This window comes from Megascapheus bottae, chromosome 17 (genome assembly GCF_031878675.1).
Source record: "Megascapheus bottae isolate mThoBot1 chromosome 17, mThoBot2.hap1, whole genome shotgun sequence".
In the NCBI taxonomy this organism is placed as follows: Eukaryota; Metazoa; Chordata; class Mammalia; order Rodentia; family Geomyidae; genus Megascapheus; species Megascapheus bottae.
Genome location: NC_143525.1, coordinates 3,429,724 through 3,454,549, shown reverse-complemented (window position 1 = coordinate 3,454,549; position 24,826 = coordinate 3,429,724). Strand labels below are relative to the sequence as shown.

At 49.0% G+C, this 24,826-nt stretch overlaps 1 protein-coding gene across 1 annotated transcript; it reads left to right on the top strand.

Moving 5' to 3' along the window:
* The first annotated feature begins 596 nt into the window (after positions 1-596).
* Flcn (folliculin) lies at positions 597-23,527 on the top strand. Its single transcript, XM_090349396.1, has 13 exons — positions 597-942; positions 2,453-2,561; positions 4,253-4,526; positions 7,373-7,519; positions 11,828-12,049; positions 12,801-12,961; positions 15,278-15,369; positions 17,129-17,319; positions 18,759-18,872; positions 19,497-19,620; positions 20,312-20,443; positions 20,556-20,661; positions 22,249-23,527. Exons 3-13 carry the CDS (start codon positions 4,278-4,280, stop codon positions 22,448-22,450), a joined length of 1,740 nt encoding a protein of 579 aa, XP_090205522.1. The 5' UTR covers positions 597-942; positions 2,453-2,561; positions 4,253-4,277; the 3' UTR covers positions 22,451-23,527.
* Positions 23,528-24,826: the final 1,299 nt, after the last annotated feature.

Genomic DNA, 24,826 nt, shown 5'->3' with positions numbered 1-24,826 from the left:
AGGGCTGGGAGCCTCAAGCCCCGCACGCCCTCGCCCCGCCCACCGCCCCTGACGCGTCGGCCCCGCCCCCGGCGGCGGCTCGGCCCCGCCTCCTGTCACGTGACGACCCTGCCGGCCCCGCCCACCCTCTGATGGGAGGACGGCGGAGAGGACGACTTCCTTGGCAGTTTATTAAAAATGAGGAGCGAGTCCACCGGGAATGACAGCGCCCTTGAGAGGCTGTCGGTTTGTTTCGTCTCTTATACTGTTGTAAGCGAACGCCAGCATCCTCTCGCGCGGGAAATGGTTTCTTCCGGCAGCCTCCCACCTCCTCCCCCCCGCCCCGCCCCGCCCCGCCCCGCCCCACGCGGGCTGCACCACTCCGCACTTCTCCAAGGGGGACGCTACATAGCCACGACTGAGAAGGCAGCTGAGTCTGGTTCCCTTCCAAACTCGAGTCGTTCGGGCAGGTCTGCGGTGGTGGGTGGGTGTGCCGGGCGTTCCGGGCCCCGCTCCCCTGGCCCTGCAGGGCGAGTTCAGGCGGGCTCTGCGCCCCCCAGCAGGGCTGGGCGGATGGTGCGGCCCGTCCGAGTCACGCGCCCGGGCTGAGGGCGGGGGCGGGGAGGCCGGAGACCACGGCTGAGGGTTGTGGCCCCGGCTTCCGCCTGCTGGTCCCGCGCTGGAGCCCGGGCCGACGTGCCTCTCGTGGGGTCGGGGGCCACGGGGACCCCGCTGCGTCCTCCTGCCTAGCCAGTCAGCGGCGGGGCTGCTGCCTCCCGGGGTCCCGCGAGCCCCGCGTCTCGGAGCCGGGCTGAGGCCGGGACGCGGGCGGACCTGAGGAGAGGTGGTCGGGGGCCGGCAGTGGGGGCGGAGCTGAGAGATGTTGGTGGGATGTGCACGGGTGATGAGGTAGCTTCGAGCTGAGTGGAAGGCGTCGTGGAGACCTCGAGGTGCCGAGGGACGGTGAGTAGCACCTCTTAAATTCGGGGGATGAAGAAGGTGACCTGGGGCAGCCCCTGGTCAGGGTCATCGCTTAATTCCCCGCTCTCTGCCTGCCTCTTGCTCCGGTTGTCTCTCGTCTGGTGCCTTTCCTCCCTGGCTGGCCTGAAGAGGATTCTCTGATACGCAAATAGGCCTTAGCACAGCTTCCTCTGGGGTCAACAGACCCCCTTTTTTGTCTTTTCCTTGGAAAAATTAGCCAGCTCAGTAGTTGGGCTGCGGGTTGATGTTCAGGGTGGTCCACGGAAGGCAGGGGGGCAAGGAGCTTGTTGGACACCTGTCACCATTCAGGGTGCCCAGCCAGCCTGGCAGGAAGAACTGTGTCCCGGCAGAGAAAGGCTACTCTAGTGCTGGAGGCGCTAGATTATCATCATTGTCATTAAGTGATTGAGCAATTGTGACATGTGACACTGTTTGCCCTTCTAGTGTGGTAAGTCTGGGAGCTCTGTAAATAAATAGAAATCCCGGTGAAGCTGGCACAAGTAGGACACAGGGAGCAAGTCTGAGCTGGAAGGAATCTGTGGAAGTTTTCATCCCTGTGTGCTTAGCTGGGATTCCAGCTCCTACTGAGTGAAGCTCCCCTGTGAGGGTTGAGTTTGTAGAGCTGCATGCTTGCCATTGGTTCAGATCCATTATAACACCTTAGTATATACTGTGAGATGCCAGGAGGCCTTATTCAATAGGCAGCAGAGCTGACCATATATATAGTGTTTTGTTATTGTAACAAAATACCTGAGAGAATAACCTGGAAAGGAGGAAAGGCTTAGTTTGCTTCATGATTTCAGTCCATAGATGCTTGGTCCCTTTGAGCCTATGTTGAGGCAGAACACCTCTTGACAGGGGAGTACATGATGGAGCAAAACCATATTTTGGGGGTTGTAGACATTTTGGTATTTGGTCACATCATGGTGGCCAGGAAACAAAGAGGAGGCTGTTTGTTGAGGGGAGGAGAGAAGGGGAAGGGGCAGCACTCCCCAGATTCCTTCAAGGGCACACCCTCCAATGATCTAACTTTTTCCCACTGAGCCCTATCTCCTGAATGTTCTACCACTTCCAAACCACCATTAACTAGGCACCAATCTTGGCATTTGGTAGGCCTTGGGACCTAACATGTAACAACAGGTGAATCTCTAATGAATCCCTCTTGCTTTGCCCTGATTTGAGGGCAGCTAAAATTTGCTTGGGAAGATTTTTTCTTGCTACAAAGATGACTGCTTTTAAGTCAGGAACCAGTGTGGCTGATGCCTGTAATCTTAGCTACTCAGGAAGCTGAGATCTGGAGAATCAAGGTTCCAAGCCAGCCTGGATAGAAAAGTCCATGAGACTCATCTCCATTTAACCACCAGAAAGCCAGAAATGGAGCTGTGGCTCAAGTAGTCAAATAAAAAGATTAAAACAAACAAACAAACTGCTCCTAGAGTTAGCTCTGACTTTTTATTTCCCTGACTTTCTCTGACCTTTTTTCTTTCCTTAGACAATGTCAGGGTTTTAAATCTGAAGTTACCACATTTGATTCATCTGGTGAGACCTTGAGTGCTTTGGCCTAGCTGAGATGGTAGAAGTGTGCTTCTTCTAAATATAAGGTTAGTATTGATGATTTGCGTATGGAGTGAAATAATTGTGAGCTGCTTTCCTGAGGCTGTCTTACTGAGAGATATCCATTTCTCTTTTCGTGTTTCTCCAAGGAGTTTGTAGCATTTTTTTCCAGTGCCAATGCCTCTGCCTTTACTTTGGATTCTGACTCCCCATCCTCCTCAGACTCTTTATTCTGATCAGTTTCTGTCTATCCTTATTTTTTGTTTTTTTGTTTGGCAAGTTCTGGGGCTTGAATTCAGGGCCTGGGCACTATCCATGAACTTCTTTTACTCAAAGCTAGTACTTTACCACTTGAACTACAGTGGCACTTCTGGCTTTTTCTGTTTATGTGGTACTGAGGAATCGAACCCACGGCATGTATGCAAGCAAGCACTCTACCCTCTACCACTCAGCCACATTCCCAGTCATTATATTTGTCTTTTGACCTCACTCTCATGAGTCCCATGAGCCCTTTTTTTTTTTTTTTTTGCCAGTCCTGGGGCTTTAACTAAGGGCTTGAGCACTGTCCTTGTACTAGAGCTCTACCACTTGAGCCTCAGCACGGCTTCTGGCTTTTCTATGTATGTGGTACCAAGGAATCATACCCGGGTCTTCATGCATGTTTGGCAAGCACTCTACCACTAGATCAAACTCCTGGTTCCCCATGAGCCCTCTATTTAAAACCAGTCCACTTGGTTCTTTGCCCCTAATGTCAATGTCCTTTTTGAGGGTGTCTTTTCTAACTTTGCTACCCACTCTAGAAAGTGGAGCCACCTCAGTTATCATCTGCATGTCAGCCTTGCAGCTCAGCTCAGGTCTTCAGCAGAGACAGCCTGGCTGTCCCTCAAAGCACTTTCAGGAGCCTTGCTATGGCCTGCAAGGTCCAAGAGCTCAGCTTTCCTTCCCTTCTCTAGGCTCCACTCCACCTGGCCAGCATGTTCCCGTTTCAGTTCTCCTGGGGACCTCGTTGTGGGATTTTCTTGCCCTGGCTCACCATGTCTTCTCCACAGCCTTTCTCCACATGAGGATGAGCAGTGTGTGTAAACTCACATGCATGTGCATACGCATGTACGCATGTGTGCATGTGCCTGCCTGCCTGCCTGCCTGCCTGCCTATCTACCTACCTAGGTGCCTTATCTGTCCATTGAGATGAGCCCCCAAGGGTGTATCACAACATCCAAACTTGCCTGGCAGGTAGGAGTGCTAGCTGAAGTTCCCTCTCCTGTGGCATTTTCTTTTTCTTTTTCTTTTTGCCAGTCTTGGGCTTGGGTTCAGGGCCTGAGCACTGTCCTTGGACTTTCTCAAGGCTAGAGCTCTACCACTTGAGCCTCAGCACCACTTCCAGCTTTTTTCTATGTATGTGGTACCGAGGAATTGAACCCGGGTATTCATGCATGCTAGGCAAGCACTCTACCACTAGGCCAAACTCCCGGCCCCTCCTGTGGCATTTTCTTTGTGTCTTTCTAGTAGTGCTGATATGGTACTGCATGGTGGCATTCTAAAGTGCATTCTGCTTGTCTTCTGCCTCCTAGTTGAGCTACTTCCACCTGGGGAACTTTCTGTGCGATTAGAACAGGTACCTACCTGATTGAGCTGGCCAGGTGACTTATCTCTGCTGGACAGGAATCCCTTAAGTGATAATGTGCTCTAGAGGCTGTGAACAGGCACAGGTCTGCTGACCGTGTTCCTACCTCCACAGGCTTCTTGCTCATCCTCAAGGCATCATGAATGCCATTGTTGCCCTCTGTCATTTCTGTGAACTCCACGGCCCCCGGACTCTTTTCTGCACAGAAGTTCTGCATGCCCCCCTGCCCCAGGGTGCTGGGAATGGGGATAACCCTGGCCAGGGCGAACAAGCTGAAGAGGAGGAGGGCGGCATCCAGATGAGCAGCCGGGTTCATGCCCATAGCCCAGCCGAGGGTGCCAGTGCCGAGTCCAGCAGCCCAGGGCCCAAGAAGTCAGAAATGTGTGAGGCAAGTGTTTTTTTGGGGTCCTTGGGGGATATTTTGGGTCTTGGAGAGGCAGGTGGGAGGATGGAGGAGACTCCAGGAATGTTGAGAACATTGGATAAGGCCCTCAGGACATGACGCAGACCTCAGGGGCTCTCCTGGACCCTCTGCATGCTGACATTTCCCTCTAGTCCCTTTGGTTCATTCTCATTGTCCCAGTATTAGGTTCTTAAAAAAAATTTTTTTTTGCCAGTCCTGGGGTTTGAACTCAGGACTTAGGCACTGCCCTTGGGCTTTCTCAAGGCTAAAGCTCTACCACTCGAGCCACGGCACCACTTCTGGCTTTTTCTGTATATGTGGTACCAAGGAATCAAACTCTGATCTTTGTGAATGCTAGGCAGGTACTTTACCACTAGGCCAAACTCTCAGGCCCAGTATTAGCATTTTAAGCCACGTATGCCTTAGCATGTTAAGCCATAGACAGTTGCTGCTCTAGTGTGATATTTACCCTTGTATCCACCAACTTCAATTAGCCTAGTCATATGTCCCTTCTGCTGAGTGTCCCCTAAAGGAGTTTCTTCCTTGCTGGATCCTTGTATTTCTCATTGCAAATCTTATGAGCAAACCTCATGTTCTCCCAGCAGGCCACACTGTGTGGAGGTCTTTGATCCTGTCTGAAATCGGGTGGTGGTTGTAGCTATGCTTGGGCAGGAATCCAGCTTTCTTATGCTGGGCATGGTAGTTCACCCCTGTAATCTCAGCTGCCCAGAGCCAGCCCAAGCCAAGAAGTTTGTGGGCCCACATAAATAACCAACAACCAATAAGCTAGGGCAAATTCCCTGTAACAATAGATAGAGAAAGAAAAGGAGGGAAGGAAAGAATGTGGGAAATGTCACAAGGGATTTAATTGTTGTAGGAATTATTAGGCCACAGGAGCAAGAAAGAAGAAAGACAAGGAGTCTTGGAAGGCTGAGCCAAACATCTGGAAAGTTCCTGGATCTCCCGGAATCTTAGCTCAGTGTCCACCTGTGTTCAGTCTTGGGCTGGGACCACTCTTAAGCTTCAGCACTAGTGTGGCAGTGGCTCAAGGCAGTGACCATGTGTCTGCCAGCATAGCCTGTTCCATATCTACTGCGGTAGGTGGTCTGAGTGGTGGTCCTCAGGCTGCCACACTGACCCTCTGAAGCCCCTCATCTGAATGCTCACTCCCTTACCTACTGTCAAAGCCTTTGCCACCTGGGACTGAGACCTAGGAGGAAGTAGATGGTGTGGCACTGCTTTGTGTCCTGATTCAGACCACTTTTCACTACAACCTCAGATGCCATCTGTGAAATGGAAGATATCACTGAAAGGTGCCCAGAGTTGTACTCAGGACTGAGTGAGGTAAAACAGACAGAGCAGTTCTCAAAGCACCTGTTACCGGTGCTGGTCCTGGGGTTTGAACTCAGGGCCTGAGAAATTTCCCTTAGCTTTTGTTTTTGTTTTTGTTTTTGTTTTTTTGCTGAAGACTTACAGTCTTTCCATTTGAGCCACAGATCCACTTACAGCTTTTTGATGGTTAATTGGAGATCAGAGTTTCATGGGCTTTCTTACCCTACTGACTTCAAACTGCGACCCTCACATCTCAGCCTTCTGAGCAGCTAGGATTACAGGTGTGAGCTACTGGTACCTGGCTCGAAGATGTAGGCCAGTCTGGTCTCAAGCTTGCGATCTTCCTCCCTCATCCTCATTACCTGCATGTACTGCTATGGCCAACCCTACCAATTTTTGTAACCTTTGTCGCCCTAGGAGCTTGCTTTTCTTAATTAGGAAACTCTTTGTTCCTGAGATGAGTATAAATCTAGAAGCCAACTATTTATTTATTTATTTTGGCTAGTCCTGGGCTTGAGCTCAGGGCCTGAGCACTGTCCTTGGACTTTCTTAAGGCTAGAGCTCTACCATTCGAGCCTCAGTACCACTTCCGGCTTTTTTTTTCTATGTATGGTACCGAGGAATCGAATCCAGGTCTTTGTGCATGCTAGGCAAGCACTCTGCTACTACTAGGCCAAACTCGTGGCCCAGCCAGCTGTTTTTCTATACAACAGTTGAGAGTTTGAGGGGATGGTACATGCTTGTAAGCCTAACAGTTAGGAGGCTGAGCAGGATCCTGAGTTCTGGGTCAACCTAGGGTGTAGAGGGATTCCCATCATAAAAAAAGGAAAGGGGGCTGGGCATGGTGGCTCATGCCTGTAACCCTAACTACTCATCTGAGGATTGTGGTTCAAAGCCAGCCCGTGCACTAAAGAACCTGAGACTCTTATCTCCAGTTAATCACTAGAAAAGGGGAAGTGTGGCTGTGGCTCTAGGGGTGGGGCAGTAGCCCTGAGCTGAGCTGAAGATCAGGAACAGCACCCATTCCCAGAGTTCAAGCCCCATACCTTTCCCCTTCCTCCCCCCGCCCAAAAAATAATGAAGAGGCACCATTGGCTCACTAGCTACTCCAGAGGCTGAGATCTGAGAATTGTGGCTTAATGCCAGCCAAGGCAGCAAAGTCTGTGAGACTCTTACCTTCACTTAACCAACAGAAAACCAGATGTGGTACTGTGGCAGAAAGTGGTAGAGCATTAGTCTTGAGCTAAAGAGCTCAAGGACAGTACCCAGGCCCAGAATTCAAGCCCCACAACCAACAAAAAAAGAAAAGAAGAGAGTTTAGCTTTTTTTTTCATATATTTTTTATTGTAATTAATAGAAGGGTTACATTATATTTGCCAGATAGAAGGTGTATTACTTCACATACATGGATACGAGAGTTTAGCTTTCTAAATGCATATTTGTGCAGGTTTGTTGCTTGCCTGCTTCCATCTAATAGGCTATTTTGTCCTCTTGGGCAGGGCTGCCGGTCACTTGCTGCAGGGCACCCAGGCTATATCAGCCATGATAAAGAAACGTCAATCAAGTATGTCAGTCACCAGCACCCCAACCATCCCCAGCTCTTCAGCATCGTCCGTCAGGCCTGTGTTAGGAGCCTGAGCTGCGAGGTAAGCCTGGGGCCTGTCTCTGTGGCAGACCCACACAGACACAGTTCAATACTGGTAGAGTGGTTGCCTAGACTGCATGAAGCCTTGAGTTCAATTCCTCAATACCACATACACAAAAAAAGCTGAAAGTGGCACTGTGATTCAAGTGGCAGAGCACTGGCCTTGAGCACAGAGTCTCAGGGACAGATTCCAGGTACTGAGTTTAAGCCCCAGGCTGGGGGTGGGTGGGCGGCGCCCGGGAACCCCAAAACTATAGAATGAGTTATAGTGGGCTCTCTCTGATTTTCCAAGTGGGTGCTAACTTTTTACTGTAAGTACCAATTGTTTTTTGTTTAATTGTTCATTTAAAGAAATTTCATTTTTAAGTAGTTATGCAAAGAGGTTATAATTCTATAAATCAGGTTAAGAGTACCATGCACCTTGATCAATCAATGTAACCCCTTCCATTCTTCTTCATTATTCCCCTGCCCCATCCTTACCTTTGAGTTATGTAGTTTGGGGTTTTTTTTTTCTTTTTTTTTGTCAGTCTTGGGGCTTGAACTCTGGGCCTGAGTGCTGTCCCTGAGCTCTTCAACTCAAGGCTACTGCCCTACCCCTTGAGCCATAGCCTTACTTCCCATTTGCTAGTGGTTAATTGGAGGTAAAAGTTTCAGGTTCTTGAGGCCAAATGAAAGGACCTCCAGGATATGGAAACAAGAGCTGTATAATGAGTGAATGTTGTTCTTAATGTACTATGTTATTTCTTAAAAAAAAAAAAAAGAAATGCTCCACATCTCTGGTCATAACAAAAATGCGAATCACAACAACTCTAAGATTCCACCTCACTCCAGTTAGAATGGCCAGGATCAAGAAAACTAATAACAACAGATGCTGAAGGGGATGTGTCCAGGAGGGACCACTACTACACTATTAGTGGGAGTGCAAACTCCTTCAATCACTATGGAAAGCAGTATGGCAGTTCCTCAAAAGACTAAACATAGAACTGTCCATGAACCAGCAATTCCACTACTAGGCATTTACCCAATCATCCAGAAACAAAGACATACTAAATCCACTAGCACAGTGATGATCATTGCAGCACTATTTACCATAGCAAAGATACGGAACCAATCCAGATGTCCCTCATTTGATAAGTGGATCAACAAGATGTGGTATTTTTACACAATGGAATTCTATGTTGCTGTCAGAAAGAATGACATCGCCCCATTTATTAGGAAATGGAAAGACTTAGAAAAGATAATATTAAGTGAAGTAAGCCAGACTCAAAGGAGCATAGGCTCAACGGTTTCCCTCATTTGTCATAATCAGTGGAAACCTTGGGCTCTCCTAGCAGAGATTTGCAGTTGAGCAAAACCTAGATACATAAGGCCATATAGTATGATGCTAAATGAAAGACCTCTAGGATATAGAAACAAAAGCCATGTAATGAGTGATTGTTGTCCTTAATGTACTATGTTATCTCTCATCTCGTTTGCTGTCCCTTGGTTATCTCATATTGCTACAGTATCTCACTTTGTTATCTGATATATTGGATATAGTTGGTTATTTGAAATTGGATAGGGAAGGGGGGAAAGCAAGATAAGGGGTAGGGGTGTGGGGGAGGGAAATGGGGACCAAGACATGAGAAAGGATATCAATGTATGTGCATTAATGCGCCTTCTAACTGGCCAATATAATGTAACCCTTCTATTAATTATAATAAAAAGTATATGGGGAAAAAAAAGTTTCAGGTTCTTTAGGTGCCAGGGCTGGCTTTGAACCACTATCCTCAGATCTCAGCCTCCTGAGTAGATAGGGTTAGGGTTAGGATTACAGGCATGAGTCACCAGCTGTAGTTCAGGTTTTGCATAATGTAACTTGAATATAATGACTGCAATATAAATTCTTGGTTTTGGCATGCAGGTTATTGTGTGTATAGTTTTATGCTTGCTAGGCAGGAGCTCTACCATTTGAGCCATGTCTTCTCCAGCTCCTTTTTGCTAATCTTTTTTTGTCCATTCCTTTATTTGGTGTGTATGCACACACACACACACACACACACACACACACACACACACACACACACACACACACTACAATACTGAGGCTTGAGCTCAGGGTCTCACATTCTTGCTCATCTTTTTTGTTCATGCCTGGAGCTCTATCACTTGAGTTATGTACCTAGTCCTGCCTTTTCTGATTATTTGGAGATAAATGTCTTCTAGATTTATCTGCCTAGGTTGGCTCCAAACTGTGATTCTCAGATCTCAGCTACTTGAGTGACTAGGATTATGGCATCAGTTTATCTGCAAATGGTTGTACAAAGGGATTTTTGTTAATTCCTGATGGACATTTGTTTTTTGTTTTTTTGTCAGTGGTATGGCTTGAACTCTGGGCCTCAGCACTGTCTCTGAGCTCTTCATATCAAGACTAGGGCTCTACCACTTGAACCATAGCTCCACTTCCAATTTTCTGGTGGTTAATTGGAGATGGAGTCTCTCAGACTTTTTTTTTTTTTAATTTTTTTTATATTTTTTATTGTAATTAATAAAAGGGTTACATGATATTTGCCAGATAGAAGGTACATTAATTCACATACATTGATACCCTTTCACATGTCTTGGTATCTCTCAGACTTTTGCGCCAAGGCTGGCTTCAAACTGCAATCCTCAGCTCTCAGCCTCCTGAGTAGCTAGGATTCTAGGCGTGAGCCACTGGTGCCTGGCTTGGACATTTTTTTTTTGTCCTGGGCCTTGAACTCAGGACCTGATAACTGTCCTTGGACACTTTTTGCTCAAGGCTTATGCTCCGACACTTGAGCCACAGTTCCACTTCTGGATTTTTCTGTGTATGTGGTACCGAGGAATCGAATCCAGGGCTTCATGCATGCTCATTGAGCACTCTAGCACTAGGCTACACTCCTGGCTCAGGAGTGGGTCATGGGGCTTGAACTCGGCCTGGGTGCTGTCCCTGAGCTCTTCAGCTCAAGGTTACCACCCTACCTTTGAGCCAAGCCCCACTTCCAGTTTTCTAGAGGTTAATTGGAGATATGAGTCTCAGGTCCTTTTGTGCCCAGGCTGGCTTTGAACCTTGATCCTCAGATGTCAGCCTCCTGAGTAGTTAGGATTACAGGCCGCCTGGTCTAGACAGGAATGATTTCTATGATGTGTATGTAGTTTACTTTTTTTTTTTTTTTGGCCAGTCCTGGGGCTTGAACTCAGGACATGGGCACTATCATTGGACATTTTTTGCTCAAGGCTAGTACTTTGCCATTTGAGCCACAGTGACACTTCTGGCTTTTTCTTTGTATGTGGTTTCAGGGAATCGAACCCAGGACTTCATGCATGCTAGGTGAGCTCTTACCACTAGACTACACTCCTAGCCCTGTAGTTCATTATTTTACTGTCTGAATCATCACATGTTTTTGGAAACCCAAGGAGTAGATTGATATGTTTCTGAACTCCATAGCTGCTGCTTTTGGTCTACAACAAAGAGCTCATGGTCAAGTCACTAAGCTTTCCTGCCCATATCTGTCCACCTGAGGAGGCTCCTCCCATCCCCTGCTGGTTGTCACTGTTGCCATGTGTTCTCATTACCTGCTATGTGTCTACAAGCCAACAGACTGTCATGTGTGCTCCAAGTGTGTACTAAGTAAGAGTAAGAGTGTTGTAGGGTATGGACTGAGGCCTGAGAGGTGCTGATGGCCAGGTTCTGTCGCTCAAAGTGGTAGAGTGCTAGCCTTGAGTGAAAAGCTCAGGGACAGTGCCAGACAGATCCTGAATTCAGGTCCTGTGACCAACCAAACAACAAGAAAAGTGCAGATTTTGCCTTACAGATTCTGCAGTGGCTGCTGGTCTTTTCCATTCTGCATGAACAAGCTGCCACGTTAGTCTGGAGTAGATGGAATATTTGTACAGAGTGATCTATGGCTCAAGGAGGAAGAAAATAATGAGCCCAATGTCCTGGTCCTGTTACTCCAGTAATGTGACCTCTAGAATGTTTGCTGGAGGTGAGGATGTGGCTTAGCAGTAGACCAGGTGCTTAGCATGTCCAAGGCTTTAGATTTCATCCTTCACATTGTAAAAATGGAAAAGAACTCGTAAATGAAAAGCTCTTCACTCTCATCCAACTCCTCTTGCTCTCCTTGGGTTTCCTGTGGCTAAGCCATGATGAAAGGTTCAAAGAGGGGCTGGGGCTGTAGCTCAGTCGTAGAGCACTTACATAATATATGCTAGGCCCTGGGCTGCTCTCCCGAGGTTAAGGAGGCTTGGACCTGTTTTCTTGGATGCCAGCAGAGCTGTCTTGTGAGTTACCCTGGTTTCCTCCCAGGTGTGCCCTGGCCGAGAAGGCCCCATCTTCTTTGGGGACGAGCAGCATGGCTTTGTGTTCAGCCATACCTTCTTCATCAAAGACAGCCTGGCCAGGGGCTTCCAGCGCTGGTACAGCGTCATCACCATCATGATGGACCGGATCTACCTCATCAACTCCTGGCCCTTCCTGCTGGGCAAGATCCGAGGGATCATCGACGAGCTCCAGGGCAAGGCTCTCAAGGTGACGCTGGGGCAGGAGTCACGGTGGCATCTTTGCTGAGGGCACTGGCAGCTGTGCTCCTCATCTCCTGGCAGCTGCTATGTGCCCAACTTGTTCTCTTGGCTTCAGAGTTGAGGATGAGTGACTACCCTGCTGGCCAGCCTATGGGTTCTGGCCTTGCTTGTACCACCAGCCTGGCTTCTTCCCTTCCATTTTTGCTTCTTTTGCCCTTCCTGTCCCAACTGTCCATGGGTCTGCCTCGATCCCCACCTTGTGTAAGCCCTCTCAGGACTGGCAGGCATGCTTTGGTGACAGCCTCCACCTTGTGGCATGCTTTGGTGACGGCCTCCATCTTGTAGTGTTTCCAAATGGGTGAGAGCTATTCCTTGAGTCATCGCAGGGTACACCTCTGGGTGTCAGAGGCCCTGTCCTCAGAGGTCCCTGCTGGAGTTAGCCACCTGTCTCTTTCACCCACATACCCAGTCTGGAGGGGGGCAAGAGCACTTGGAGATCAGCATTCAAGACTCCTATGGTTTGTGCACGTGTGGTCTGAATGCCTGGCCTATGCCTGAGGTGCCAGGGGTAAGATAGCAGATGGGATGGGAGACATTCTGTGGTAGCTCCTCTTCTTGAGGAAGCTGCGCTACTTTGCATGGGATTGCCAGGCTCTTGGAAGCTTCCATGCGCTGTAAAGGGCATGTCTGCGGCACTGGGTAGCAGTGGCTCTAAAAGAGCAGTTATTGAAGGGGATGCCCCCCACCTTGTATTCCAGGTGTTTGAGGCAGAGCAGTTTGGGTGCCCCCAACGTGCCCAGAGAATGAACACAGCCTTTACACCGTTTTTGCACCAGAGGAATGGCAATGCTGCCCGCTCGCTGACCTCCTTGACCAGTGATGACAACCTGTGGGCATGTCTGCACACCTCCTTTGCCTGGTAACACTTCCCGGGGCTTGGCAGCTGTCATCACATCTTGGGAGGACAGCCCGTGGCCAAGGTTGCTGGCCAGGGTGGAGCTGACCTATGGGTACTGATAAGTGAGCAAGGAACCCGGGAGCCTTGTACCCAAGGGACAGTCCTCTCCCAGCCTCAGTTATCTAGTTGTTATACAGTTAGGTGGAGATCACTTCCCATGACAGGAAAACCATTTCTGTGTCAACCCAATGAAGAAAATATACAGTAGACATCTGGCTTAGGTCTCAGGAATTTGCATTGGCAGGGCCTCCATTGAGTTCTGATTTGAGCTACTTCTGAAGTGGCTCCTTCCAAGGGCCAGTGTACTGTGAGTTGAGGCCTCCTGGAGCCCATGTCCTCAGATTGAGTTGTTCAGGAGAATGGGGTGGAAATCATAGGGCCGTAGGCCCTGGTTTGGTAGGCATGTGTGTCCCTTGTTCAGTAGAGGCATGCTGTGTCACTGTCCCAAGCCTGCCAGGGGAAGATTAGCCTTCAGTGCTTGTAGGGAAGAGGATCAGGGGGGTGAGTTCATGGTCATACTGGATTCCAGTCTCTCCTAGCCACGTGTGGGCTGCTCTGTCCTTGTCCCTTTATTGATCGGCCTCAGTTCTCGTCTGTGTGTGAATCTTGTCTTGGTGTGAGTGAGCTCCTATAGGGAGCTCCTGCAGGTCCAATTCCTAAGGAAAAGTACCTGCCCCCACCCAGTTCTTCCTGTGTTTAAAACATTCTTTGAAGTTGACAAGTAAACATTAAATCACATACACGTGTGCTCTTCAGCATTGTATGTAATATGCAGGCACATGCTACCTTTGGCACTTCATTTAGTAGCCACCTCAGTAGGACAGTTCTCTCAAGATGGTCTTGCCTGAAATGGGTGGCATGTTCACCCCCACCCTGTGTTGTCACACAGTGACAGTGTTACTTCACCTTGCCATCCTTTTCTTTGTGATGAAAAAACTTAAAACCTTACTCAGCTTGCACCTACATTTGAAAACCATTATGAAATTCCACAGGCTCAGAGTAAAGCAGACAGTGCAATGAGCCTCCAGCTCCAGCATCTCTACCATTTCACTTTTTTTCCTGTCCCCCCCCCTTTTTTTTTTTCCTTTTGCCAGTCCCAGGACTTGAACTCAGTGCCTGGGCACTGTCCCTGAGCTTCTTGTGCTCAAGGCGAGTACTGTATCACTTGAGCCACAGCATCACTTCCAGCCTTTTCTAAGGAATTGAACCCAGGGCTTCATGCATGCTAGGCAAGCACTCTACCTACCAGTACGCCACATTCCTTCACTTTTTTTGTGTATGTGTGCTGGTCTTGGATCTTGAACTCTGGGCATTATCCCTGAGCTTCTTTTGTTCAATGTTAAAACTCTATCACTTGAGCCACATATAGCCATTTCTGGCTATTTTGGTGGTTAAATGGAAATGAGAATCTCACAGACTTTTCCTGCCCAGTCTGGCTTTGAACTGTGATCCTCAGATCTCAGCCTCCTGAGTGGCTAGGATTACAGGTGTGAGCCACTAAAACTTAGCTGTTCCTTCACTTTTTTTTCCTAGAATATTTTCTTTTTGGTTGCAGGGCTTGCACTCTGGGCCTAGGCACTGTCCCTGAGCTCTTCAGCTCAAGGCTACTGCCCTACCCCTTGAGCCACAGTGCCACTCCCGGGTTTCGAGTGGTTAATTGGAGATAAGAGTCTCATGGTCTTTAGTGCCTGGGCTGGCTTTGAACCATGATCCTCCTGAATAGCTAGGATTACAGGCATGAGCCACTGCACCTGGCTTCCTAGAATATTTTCAAAGCAAATCTCAGTTACATCATTACAACTACAAGTATACCCATAATAACATTTTACCTAACAGAATTGACTGGTTCCTTAGTGTTAGCCAATGCAGTCCATGTTAATCTTCTTTTTTTTTTTTTTGCCAGTCCTGGGGCTTGGAACTCAGGGCCTGAGCACTGTCCTTAAGCTTTCTCAAGGCTAGAGCTCTACCACTTGAGTCACAACACCACTTCCAGCTTTTTCTATATATGTGGTACCTAGGAATTGAACCTGGGTCTTTGTGCATGCTAGGCAAACACTAGGCCAAACTCCTGGCCCCCATGTTAATCTTTTTGTCTCTGAGATGACCTTGCATCAAGATCAGAACAAACAGTTCCTTTTATTTCTTCCTCACACTCTTGAATGAAAGACCAAATGTCCACATAGGGCCATGGAGTACACTCCAGCCTGATTGTCAGGCTTAGAGCCTTGATGATTTTCTACTTGTAAGGAACCTTACAGCTGGTGCTGTGTTCTTCAGGCTTCTGAAAGCATGTGGCAGCCGACTGACTGAGAAGCTTCTGGAGGGCGCGCCAACTGAGGACACATTGGTCCAGATGGAGAAGCTCGCTGGTGAGGCCGAGTGCTACTGCTCGGACCTTTTGCCTAGGGTTTCTGTGGGGGCCAGCAGGAGGAGCTCCTGCAGTTTTGTGAGATTCCTCTTCCCCTCCCTCTCTCCCTCCCTCTCCCACTCCCTCCATGTCTCCCTCCTTCTCTCTCTCCCTCCCTTGAAAGAGGTAGGATGAGAAAATAACCATGAGGACTGAGTGAAAATCTCTGCCTCTATTGTATGATGATAGCCATGTGCCTGGCATTGTAGCCATTCTCTTCCAGTTTGCTCAGAACAAAGAACAGGTTGTTTGTGTTGGACCTGAGTCTTCATCCAGGGCGGTGGCTCCCCAGCCTACTAGGGGTCTGGCCTCACCCACATTCATGATTGAGCTTCCACACCTGAGGCTGAGCTCTCTGTGGCTGACTTCTCTGGAGATCCTGCTGTGGGGCACCCAGACTATCCTGAGGAGACCCTTCTCCTCAGTTCCCACTGCTGTGGGGTGGGGGGCAGTGCTCACTTGTAGTATATGTCGTGCAGTTTTTTAAAGATGGCCCTTCTGAATAGTTGAAACTCTTTTCTCTGGCAGTACTGGAGTTGGATGTCAGAGTCTTGTGCTTGCTAGGCAAGATGGCTCTGACCCTTGAGCCACCAGTTCTATGTGGAGCTCTTTTAAGGTTTTCTCTGTACCCACATGTGGTTTTTTTGTTTGTTTTTGTTTTTGTTTGGTGGGTCGTGGGGCTTGAACTCGGCCTGGCCACTGTCCCTGAATTCTTCAGCTCAAGGCTACCACCCTACCCCTGGGCCTGGGCATTGTCCCTGAGCTCTTCAACTCATGGCTACCACCCTACCCTTGAGCTAAGCCCTACTTCCCATTTTCTAGAGGTTAATTAGAGATAAGAGTCTCAGGTCCTTTAGTGCCGAGCTGGCTTTGAACCTTGATCCTCAGATCTCAGCCTCCAGAGTAGCTAGGATTACAGGTGTGAGCCACCGAGCCCGGCCCCACTTGTGTTCTTGAGAGCTCTTCTGTGAGGTCATTCAGGAGAGCAGTCTCCATAAAAGCAGAGCACATTCAGAAAAGACAGCCTGTGACATTGCCTGCCTGTTCTCATGGTCAGTTGGCCATAGATGGCTTGTTATTTGCCACTTACAGACTTGCACTTCAGTTCGTGCAGTCATAATGTCTAGGTGAGACCTCAGGTCTACTAAAGGGAGACATGTTGGCGAGTGAGGCTCTGCCATGCCTGCACTGTATTGGTTCATGAAGGAGCTGAGCATGGGCTTAGGCCCACACTCAGGAGTCAAACATGACCTCATATCCTGGCTCTGCTGCCCGTAGGCCCCCCTCCCCCACCCCAGGCCTCATCCTGAGGTGCAATGCAGATGTGATTGTGAGGTCTGCCGTGGGGATTAATTGAAGTGATAAGTCTGTGCCTCTGTCTGTGAGGGTGAACGAGGATGTTGACCAGCATGCTGGGGAGGACTGAGTGAAGCAGTGTGGCCTCCTGCAGAGGAGCACAGGACACCCGCTCTGTGCAAGTGCATGGTTGGTTTGAGCTCTCCCACCCATAGGGAGGAACTCTTCATCTTTCAGTGAGAGCCTCTGAAATGTTTCCTCCCTGGCCCCAATAAAAACTTTCCTGCCTTCCAGATGCCCTGGGCAACAGGCAGATAGCTGAACACCTCCAGAAAACCACAGGTGGTGTTGTAGCCACCTGTAGCTTGGAAGGGCAGGGAGGGCTGGTGTGATCACAGGAGGAAGCCACATTCCTTGTCTTGTAGACTTAGAGGAAGAATCAGAAAGCTGGGACAACTCCGAGGCTGAAGAGGAGGAGAAAGCCCCTGTGTTGCCTGAGAGTGCAGGAGGACGGGAACTGACCAAGTGTCCTACAGATTCATCCTTGCTCTCAGACTGTGGCACCTGGCAGCCCCGAAAGCTCTCAGTCTTCAAGTCCCTTCGACACATGAGACAGGTAAGCACAAGTGTAGAACCCAGGAACAAAGCTGGGAGAAGAGTTCAGACTTCATCCTGCACACACTGTCTTCTGGGCCCCAACTCTTCCAGACCCAGCAGAGAGTGACCAGCACTGGGTGGTTTTAGGTACAGTGGGCATTGAGGCATATTAGCCACAGAAGCAGGGCTCTTTTAGTACAGTGTAGGTCTTTGTGCATGCTAGGCATGTACTCTTACCACTAGGCCATGCTCCCAGCTCTCCTGAGCCACAGCACCATATCTGGTTTTCTAACTGGAGATGAGTCTCCTGGACTTTTTTGCCTGGGCTCTCTTGGAGCCACAATCATGATATCCCAGCCTCCTGAGTAACGTGAGCCACCGGAACCGGCTTCATAGCTTCTTTTTGGCTATTTGGTTTCAAAGTCACTTTTGTCCAACACTTTCCTCTTCTGAAGTGTTATGGTTGGCAAGTTAATGTTCAGGGTGGGTGGGGAGAGCCTGTGCTGGGTTAAAGTAAGGACAAGTGGAAAGCAGCCAAGACCCTGTGCTGTAAAGGATGCTGTTAGGAGGCTGGCACCCCTGGTAGCCTGGTCTGGCCTGTGTGGGCGAATCCCATGTTCTTCCTGTTCCTGGGGTGTGCCTGCTGCAGATCACTTCCAAGCGGCTCAGCACAGCAGAGTATGCCTTTAGGGAGGGTGACTGATGTACACCCTATTCATGCTTCCGAATAGCATTGGGGAGCCGGGCATGGTGGCTCACACTTGTAATCCTAGCCACTCAGGAGGCTGACATCTGAGGACTGTGGTTCAAAGACAGCCCGGGCACTAAAGTCCGTGAGACTCTTATCTCCAATTAACCACCAGAAAACCAGAAGTAGCGCTGTGGCTCAAAGGTAGCCTTGAGCTGAAGAGCTCAGGGAGAGGGCTCAGGCCCAGAGTTCAAGTCCCATGACTGACCAAAAAAGAAAAAAAAAATAGCATTGGGAGAAGAGTATTTCAGTGTAAGTCTCTTGGAGTCTTGTCTTTTTTATGGTTGTGGGGCTTGCACTCTGGGCCTGGGCATTGTCCCTGAACTCTTCAGCTCAACTCTACCACCCTTTCCCTTGAGCCATAGCACCACTTCCAGTTTTCTACTGGTTAATTGGAGATAAGAGTCTAGAGTCCTATGATCTTTAGTGCCCAGGCTGGCTTTGAACTGTGATCCTCAGATCTCAGCCTCCTGAGTAGCTAGGATGACAATGTGAGCCACTGACGCCTGGCAGGTCTTTCTTGTCTTTGAGTTACAGATCAAAGCTTCCTGTGTTTCCTGTCAGCCTCCCCGGGAATAGAAGTGGCTTTGTCCTCTTTACACAGCCTTCTTCGCTGTGCAAAGAAATTTTCTAAATGCAGAAAGTAGTTCCAGCAGGGGAGAGAAAAGCTAACTGTGGGAATGCAGAAGGAGCTGTGTGCTGTGTTTCAGGTTCTGGGTGCCCCATCTTTTCGTATGTTAGCCTGGCATGTCCTCATGGGGAACCAGGTCATCTGGAAAAGCAGAGATGTGGACCTCGTGCAGTCAGCATTCGAAGTTCTCCGGGTAAGAGCATATTTGCTTATGTACCCTGTGGCTGGGCTGTGTCAGCTCAATTCCTGACTTTGGATGTAACTGTGACCACTAGCACAGAACCTGTGTGCCATCTGCCCCAGTCTAGACCCAACAGTGACAGTCATTACCATCACCATGCTTTTTCTTGTGCTAGTCCTGAGGGTTGAACTCAGGACTTTTTTGCTCAAGACTGGTCCTCTGCCACTTGAACCACAACTCTACTTCTAGCTTTTTGGTGGTTAATTGGAGAGTACAGATTTTCCTACCAGGGCTCCCTTTAAACCGTGATCCTTAGATCTCAGTCTCCAGAGTAGTTAGGATTACATGTATGAGTCACCAGCACCTGTTGTCATTCTCAAGATCTATCTCTAATGGAAAGTCTTGTCCTAGTAGATAACCTCCCTATCACCTCCAAGAAGCCATCTTGCAGATGTTCTTGGTTGGTGTGTGAATGATGGTCAGGATAGGAGTTGGGGGCCTCTTGATGGGAGACCACCCTGAGGAACCAGGATGCCCCAAGGAGAGAGGCTGTGAGCCAGCTGCAGAGGGTGTTTAGAATTGAGGTGTGGGGCAGGTGGGACTCTGGTGGGCTCTGAGCTACCCTGTCCTCCATAGACTATGCTGCCTGTGGGCTGTGTCCGTATCATCCCGTACAGCAGCCAGTATGAGGAGGCCTATCGCTGCAACTTCCTTGGGCTCAGCCCGCACGTGCCCATCCCCGTCCACGTGCTGGCCTCAGGTATGTGCCTCTGTTGGGATATGCCCTTCTTGCATCTCAGGGAGGCTCCCCAGCTCACAAGTGGACCCGTCATGGATTTGGGCACTTGCTTTCCAGTGGCTGGGGGCCTCCCCTTCTGACTTGGGAATGGGTGGGAGTCCAAGAGCGAGGGAGGTTCATAGCCCCATGCTTCTCACATAGCCCTGCCTCGTGGCCTTTCTAGGGGTCATGTTAGGAACAGTTAGGAAAGCTCTGCTTTCTGTAAGAAGTTCTGCTGTGAGCTTCTTACACTACCAGCTGAGACCTTAAGCAAATTCCTGAGCCCTCAGGCCTGTCTTGTCTATAGAATGGGAACATGGTAGAGTGAGCTATATGGACCTGAGTGCTGTCCCTGAACTCTTCAGCTCAAGGCTACCACTCTACTTCTTGAGCCATAGCATCACTTCTGGTTTTCTGGAGATAAGAGTCTCACGGACTTTAGTGCCCCAGATGGCTTTGAACCACAATCCTCAGATGTCAGCCTCCTGAGTAGCTAGGATTACAGGCCTGAGCCACCAGTGGCCAGCTACCCAGTGTTTTAAACACTACAACATTACTCTCAGGAGACCTTTGCTTTGGCAAAGTGCAGTGCAGGGTGTTCTGGCTGATTTATGATAATTCGGGGTGTTTGTTAAGGGGTGACCACAGGATGATGTGTTTTGTGTTGCTGCAGAGTTTGTGGTAATTGTGGAGGTCCACACAGCCACACGTTCCACTCTCCACCCAGTTGGGTGTGAGGATGACCAGTCTCTTAGCAAGTATGAGTTTGTGGTGACCAGTGGGAGCCCTGTGGCTGCAGACCGAGGTAGGTGCCACTGTGTGTGTGGGGGTTACCCTATGGCAGGGCAGGAGGGGCACCAAGACCTGCCCTTCATCCAGTGTTGATGCTATGCTCTGTGCCTCTGCCTCATCCTCAGTGGGCCCTACCATCCTGAATAAGATCGAAGCTGCTCTCACTAACCAGAATCTGTCAGTGGATGTGGTGGACCAGTGCCTCGTCTGCCTCAAGGAGGAGTGGATGAAGTAAGCATCGGGCCTCAGCCACCAGAACTGCCTTGGAAAGGCAAAGCTGCCCATGTAGCAGGCTGTACTAGGGGAAAAGCAGAAGCTATTTCTGCTAAAGAGGCCATGCTGTGGCCCCTGAATGTTGACATAAATGGCAGTTAAGAGCAGGGTTCAGAGATCTGCCTTGAAATTGGTGACTTGGAAGGTCTTGCAGATTTTTCTGTCTCTGTTGTCCTTGAACTTTGGTGCTCTGGGTCTAAATCTCAGCCTCCTGAGTAGGATTACAGGTGTGAGCTACCAGCACCACCACCCCCTTTTCTTTTTTTTTTTGCCAGTCCTGGGGATTGAACTCAGGGCCTGAGCACTGTCCTTGGGCTTTCTCAAGACTAGAGCTCTGTTGAGCCACAGCATTACTTCCAGCTTTTCCTATGTATGTTGTACTGAAGAACTGAACCCAGGTCTTTGTACATGCTAAGCCAGCACTCTACCACTAGGCCAAACTCCCGGCACCCAACGCTTCTTTCTTAATATTGGGCATTGGACCTAGGTCTTTGCCCATATGGGCAAGTGCCACATTATTGAGCTCTACATTACCTGATCCCTTCCCTTTCTTCCTTTTGTTCCCCCTTTGGTGGTATGTGGATTTGAACTCAAGGTATCAAGTTTCTTTAGTCAGGTGCTTCATCACTTGAGCCAGGCTCTAATCCCATTTCCTTTTCTTTAAAAGCATATATTATTTTCTTGCTCTTTGCTATTTTTTTTTTTTTGACCAATCCTGGGCTTGCGGTCAGGGCCTGAGCACTGTCCTTGGACTTTCTCAAGGTTAGAGCTCTACCACTTGAGCCTCAGCACCTCTTCCGGCTTTTTTCTATGTGTGTGGTACTGAGGAATTGAACCCCGGTCTTCGTGCATGCTAGGCAAGCACTCTACCACTAGGCCAAACTCCCGGCCCTGCTCTTTGCTATTTTTGCTCAAGGTTTTAGTTAGCCGGATATTGTCCTGGTTTCAAATAAAGCAGTGAAGCTCAGAAATAACCAGGTTTCTTCTTTGACTTGAAGAGTTTTTGTTTTTCTTTGTTTTGTCTTGTTTACCAGTTCTAGGGCTTAAAGTCAGGGCCTGAGTGTTACTCCTGAGCTTTTGCTCAAGGCTGATGCTCTACCACTTGAGCCACAGCTCGGCTTCTGGCTTGTCCATGGACATAGTTCTCATGGACTTTTCCACCCAGATAGCTTCAAACACTGATCCTCAGATCTCGGCCTCCTGAGTAGCTGGGATTGATCATGGGCACAGCCACTGGTGCCTGGCCTTTTTCTTTTCTTTTGAGTATCCCTATGTTTCCCAGAGTGTTTGAATGTTCAGGTGATCATCCTGCCTAGCCTCTCAAGTGGCTAGGACTACAAGCATGCCATACCATGCCTGGATCTTGCTCATTTTTGCTGTGTTGTCTAGTAGTCTTTTGCCATGGGCTAGATACAGGTCTTAATTGAGTAGCTGCTCTTCTGAACCCTTTCATCTGAGTGTGATTTCCAGCAGCTGTTTTGGCCCTATAGCAGAGCTCTGGTGCTTGTGCTGTGGGGCTGAGTGTACATTCTTATGTTTTTGCAGCAAAGTCAAGGTCCTCTTTAAATTCACCAAGGTGGACAGTCGCCCCAAAGAGGATACACAGAAGCTCCTGAGTGTCCTGGGTGCATCGGAGGAGGACAATGTCAAGTTGCTTAAGTTCTGGATGACAGGCCTGAGCAAGACTTACAAGTCACACCTCATGTCCACAGTCCGCAGCCCTACAGCTTCAGAGTCTCGTAACTGACATGAGGGGCATCTGTGTCTGCATCTGGAAGCGCAGCGTGCTCCAGCTGCAAAGAAGAGGCCTGCTGGGGTTTCTCAACTGCTGTGTGGAGCACTCAAGAAGTGTAGATCGCTGGGTTGCCCTTTCCTCTGCTTATAAGGCTAGAAGACGGGGTGGTGGAAGGCATTAGGTGTCTCTGTTAGACAGTCAGGTACAGGAGGCTGTCTGGAGGATGTGCCTGCACCTCTGGAGAGGTGAGAACTGTCTTGAGCCCAGTGGGCTCCAGGCCTGACTCAGTGGGTGAGCTGCAGGAACTGCCTTCTCTTGGAGTTAACAGCACTTCCCACTTTGAAACTCATCAAAAGTTTCCTGGACTTGTGTTTATGTCTTGCTACACTTGTAAATATTCAAGATTGACTACAGCCATCTCTTTTGGCAGTTTACTTAGGGCCCTGTGAAGGCTCTTGGTGAAGCTACTGTGTTCCTCATCTCTGGGCATCTGAAGTTCTTGTTGCTGTGGGGTCATGGTCCGTGGGACTTGAGCCTACAGTTCAAGGATGGAGACCCCGATCTCTAACAAAGATGAGGCTTTGCTGAAGCATCCGATCCTTCTCCCCTTGTCTTGCCCAACTGAAGACACCACAGCCCATTCTGCCCTGTATCATTTTTCCTCTGCTGTCCTCACAATTTATTGTGGCTGCAAGTAACTGCTTCCAGTGTGGCATCTCCCCCACCATACAGTTTTATAAAGGACTCAAGGCTTGGGAAGATTTTTGGCAGATTTCCCAATTTGTTTATAGTTTTGTTTATATTTAACATAAAGATTGAGTTTGTGGGGTCAGGAGCATAGCCTAGTGGTAAGAATGCTAACCTAGCATGCACGAAGCCCTGGGTATGATTTCTTGGTACCACATACTCAGTAAAATCTGGAAGTGGTGCTGTGGCTCAAGTGGCAGAGTGCTAGCCTTGAGTAAAATGTGTCCAAGGACAGTGCCCAGGACCCAAGTTCAGGCCCCAAGACTGGCCAAAAATATGTGTTCAGATTTCTGTATGATGCAAGAACATTGAGACACAGTAAATACGTATTTTTGTAAGTTGCTACTGCCTTGATTTTATGTTCAATGCTTAATAATGAGCTATATGTACTCTCAGGAAGCATGGTATTTCTTACTAGGGGAGGTATGTAGAGCAGGGGTCAACAGGCAACCCATTGTGCAAACATCATAGACAACAGGTGGGACCAGTGTCATATGTGTGGTGATGGAAATATGGTTACATGCACTCAGTTATAGTTAAAGACAGCACAAGGGAATGGCCACTGCTCAGTGGATTGGAATTTAGTGTTCTGGAAGTGTCTTTGTGGAGCATATATTGGAGAGCAGCTAACATTCGCAATAAGAAGGAGAATGACATGAGCTAACTTTGCATTATTTTATCAGGGGATGGGGAGGGTATCTGCATTTCTAAGGAAAATAAAGCTGTGGGAATGGGCACATAGGCTCCAATTCTGACTAGGCTTTTTATGTTGCTGCAGGCCTCCTCCCTGAAAATAGTGTATTTTCCTTTCCTAGCATGAGCATGTCTATATGAATAACTGCTAACAAAAATTAAGAACTTTACTGGGCCAGGCACCCTATAATGATGCATGCCTATAATCCTAGCAACTCAGGAGGCTGAGCTCTGAGGATTGTGGTTCAAAGCCAAACCTGCCAGGACTGAGATAAGGCTAGCCAGCTGCCTACTTCTCTAGGTGGTGGCTGCCAAGTCTTAAGTCATTATCTCAGACTCATCATTTGCCTCAGTCTGGAGAAGAGAGGGAGCACTCATTGCCCAAGCCTGAAAGCTCTTGGTGGTGCTGGAGTCACCAGCAGCATGCTATGCCCTGTGGTGGAGGCCTCTAGAGGGCAAGGTACCCCAGCCTCTATTTGGGCAGGCTCCATATGGTCTTACACTGGCACTTCTTCAAGACCTTTGTGCTCCTCCCTAAATTCAGTATTCCTGGGGCCTGACAAATCTGAAGTGGTAGCAGCAGCAGGGGTTTCCCCATCTGCTGGCATCTTGCCTTGGCATTCCATGCCTTCACCAGCAAGGAGCAACAGCAGCTCCTACAGCTCTCCTCCATCTTCTCGTGGGATAGGTGGTTGACACATTCATCTTTGTCTTGGTTCAGCTCACCCAGGACACCCTCTCTTCCTTACAGATAGCTACAGACTCTTGGAAGGGGCTGACGTGCTCTGATGGCTGGCGATATCAATGCTGGGGTTCATCCACTTGACTCTGGTGGTCCACCTTGTCAGGCGGGTCATGGGTGAAGCCGATTTTCAGCGGCTTCTTAGGTACCTGCGTGTCTTGCTTCCAATCCTGTCACACCATGGTTCCCACTTTTGGGGAAGAGGG

Coding starts and splice junctions, on each gene's coding strand:
- Flcn (XM_090349396.1), top strand. CDS start 4,278: ATGAATGCCATTGTTGCCCTCTGTCATTTCTGTGAACTCCACGGCCCC. Junction 7,520..11,827: donor TTAGGAGCCTGAGCTGCGAG/GTAAGCCTGGGG, acceptor GTTTCCTCCCAG/GTGTGCCCTGGCCGAGAAGG. Junction 15,370..17,128: donor CCAGATGGAGAAGCTCGCTG/GTGAGGCCGAGT, acceptor CTTGTCTTGTAG/ACTTAGAGGAAGAATCAGAA.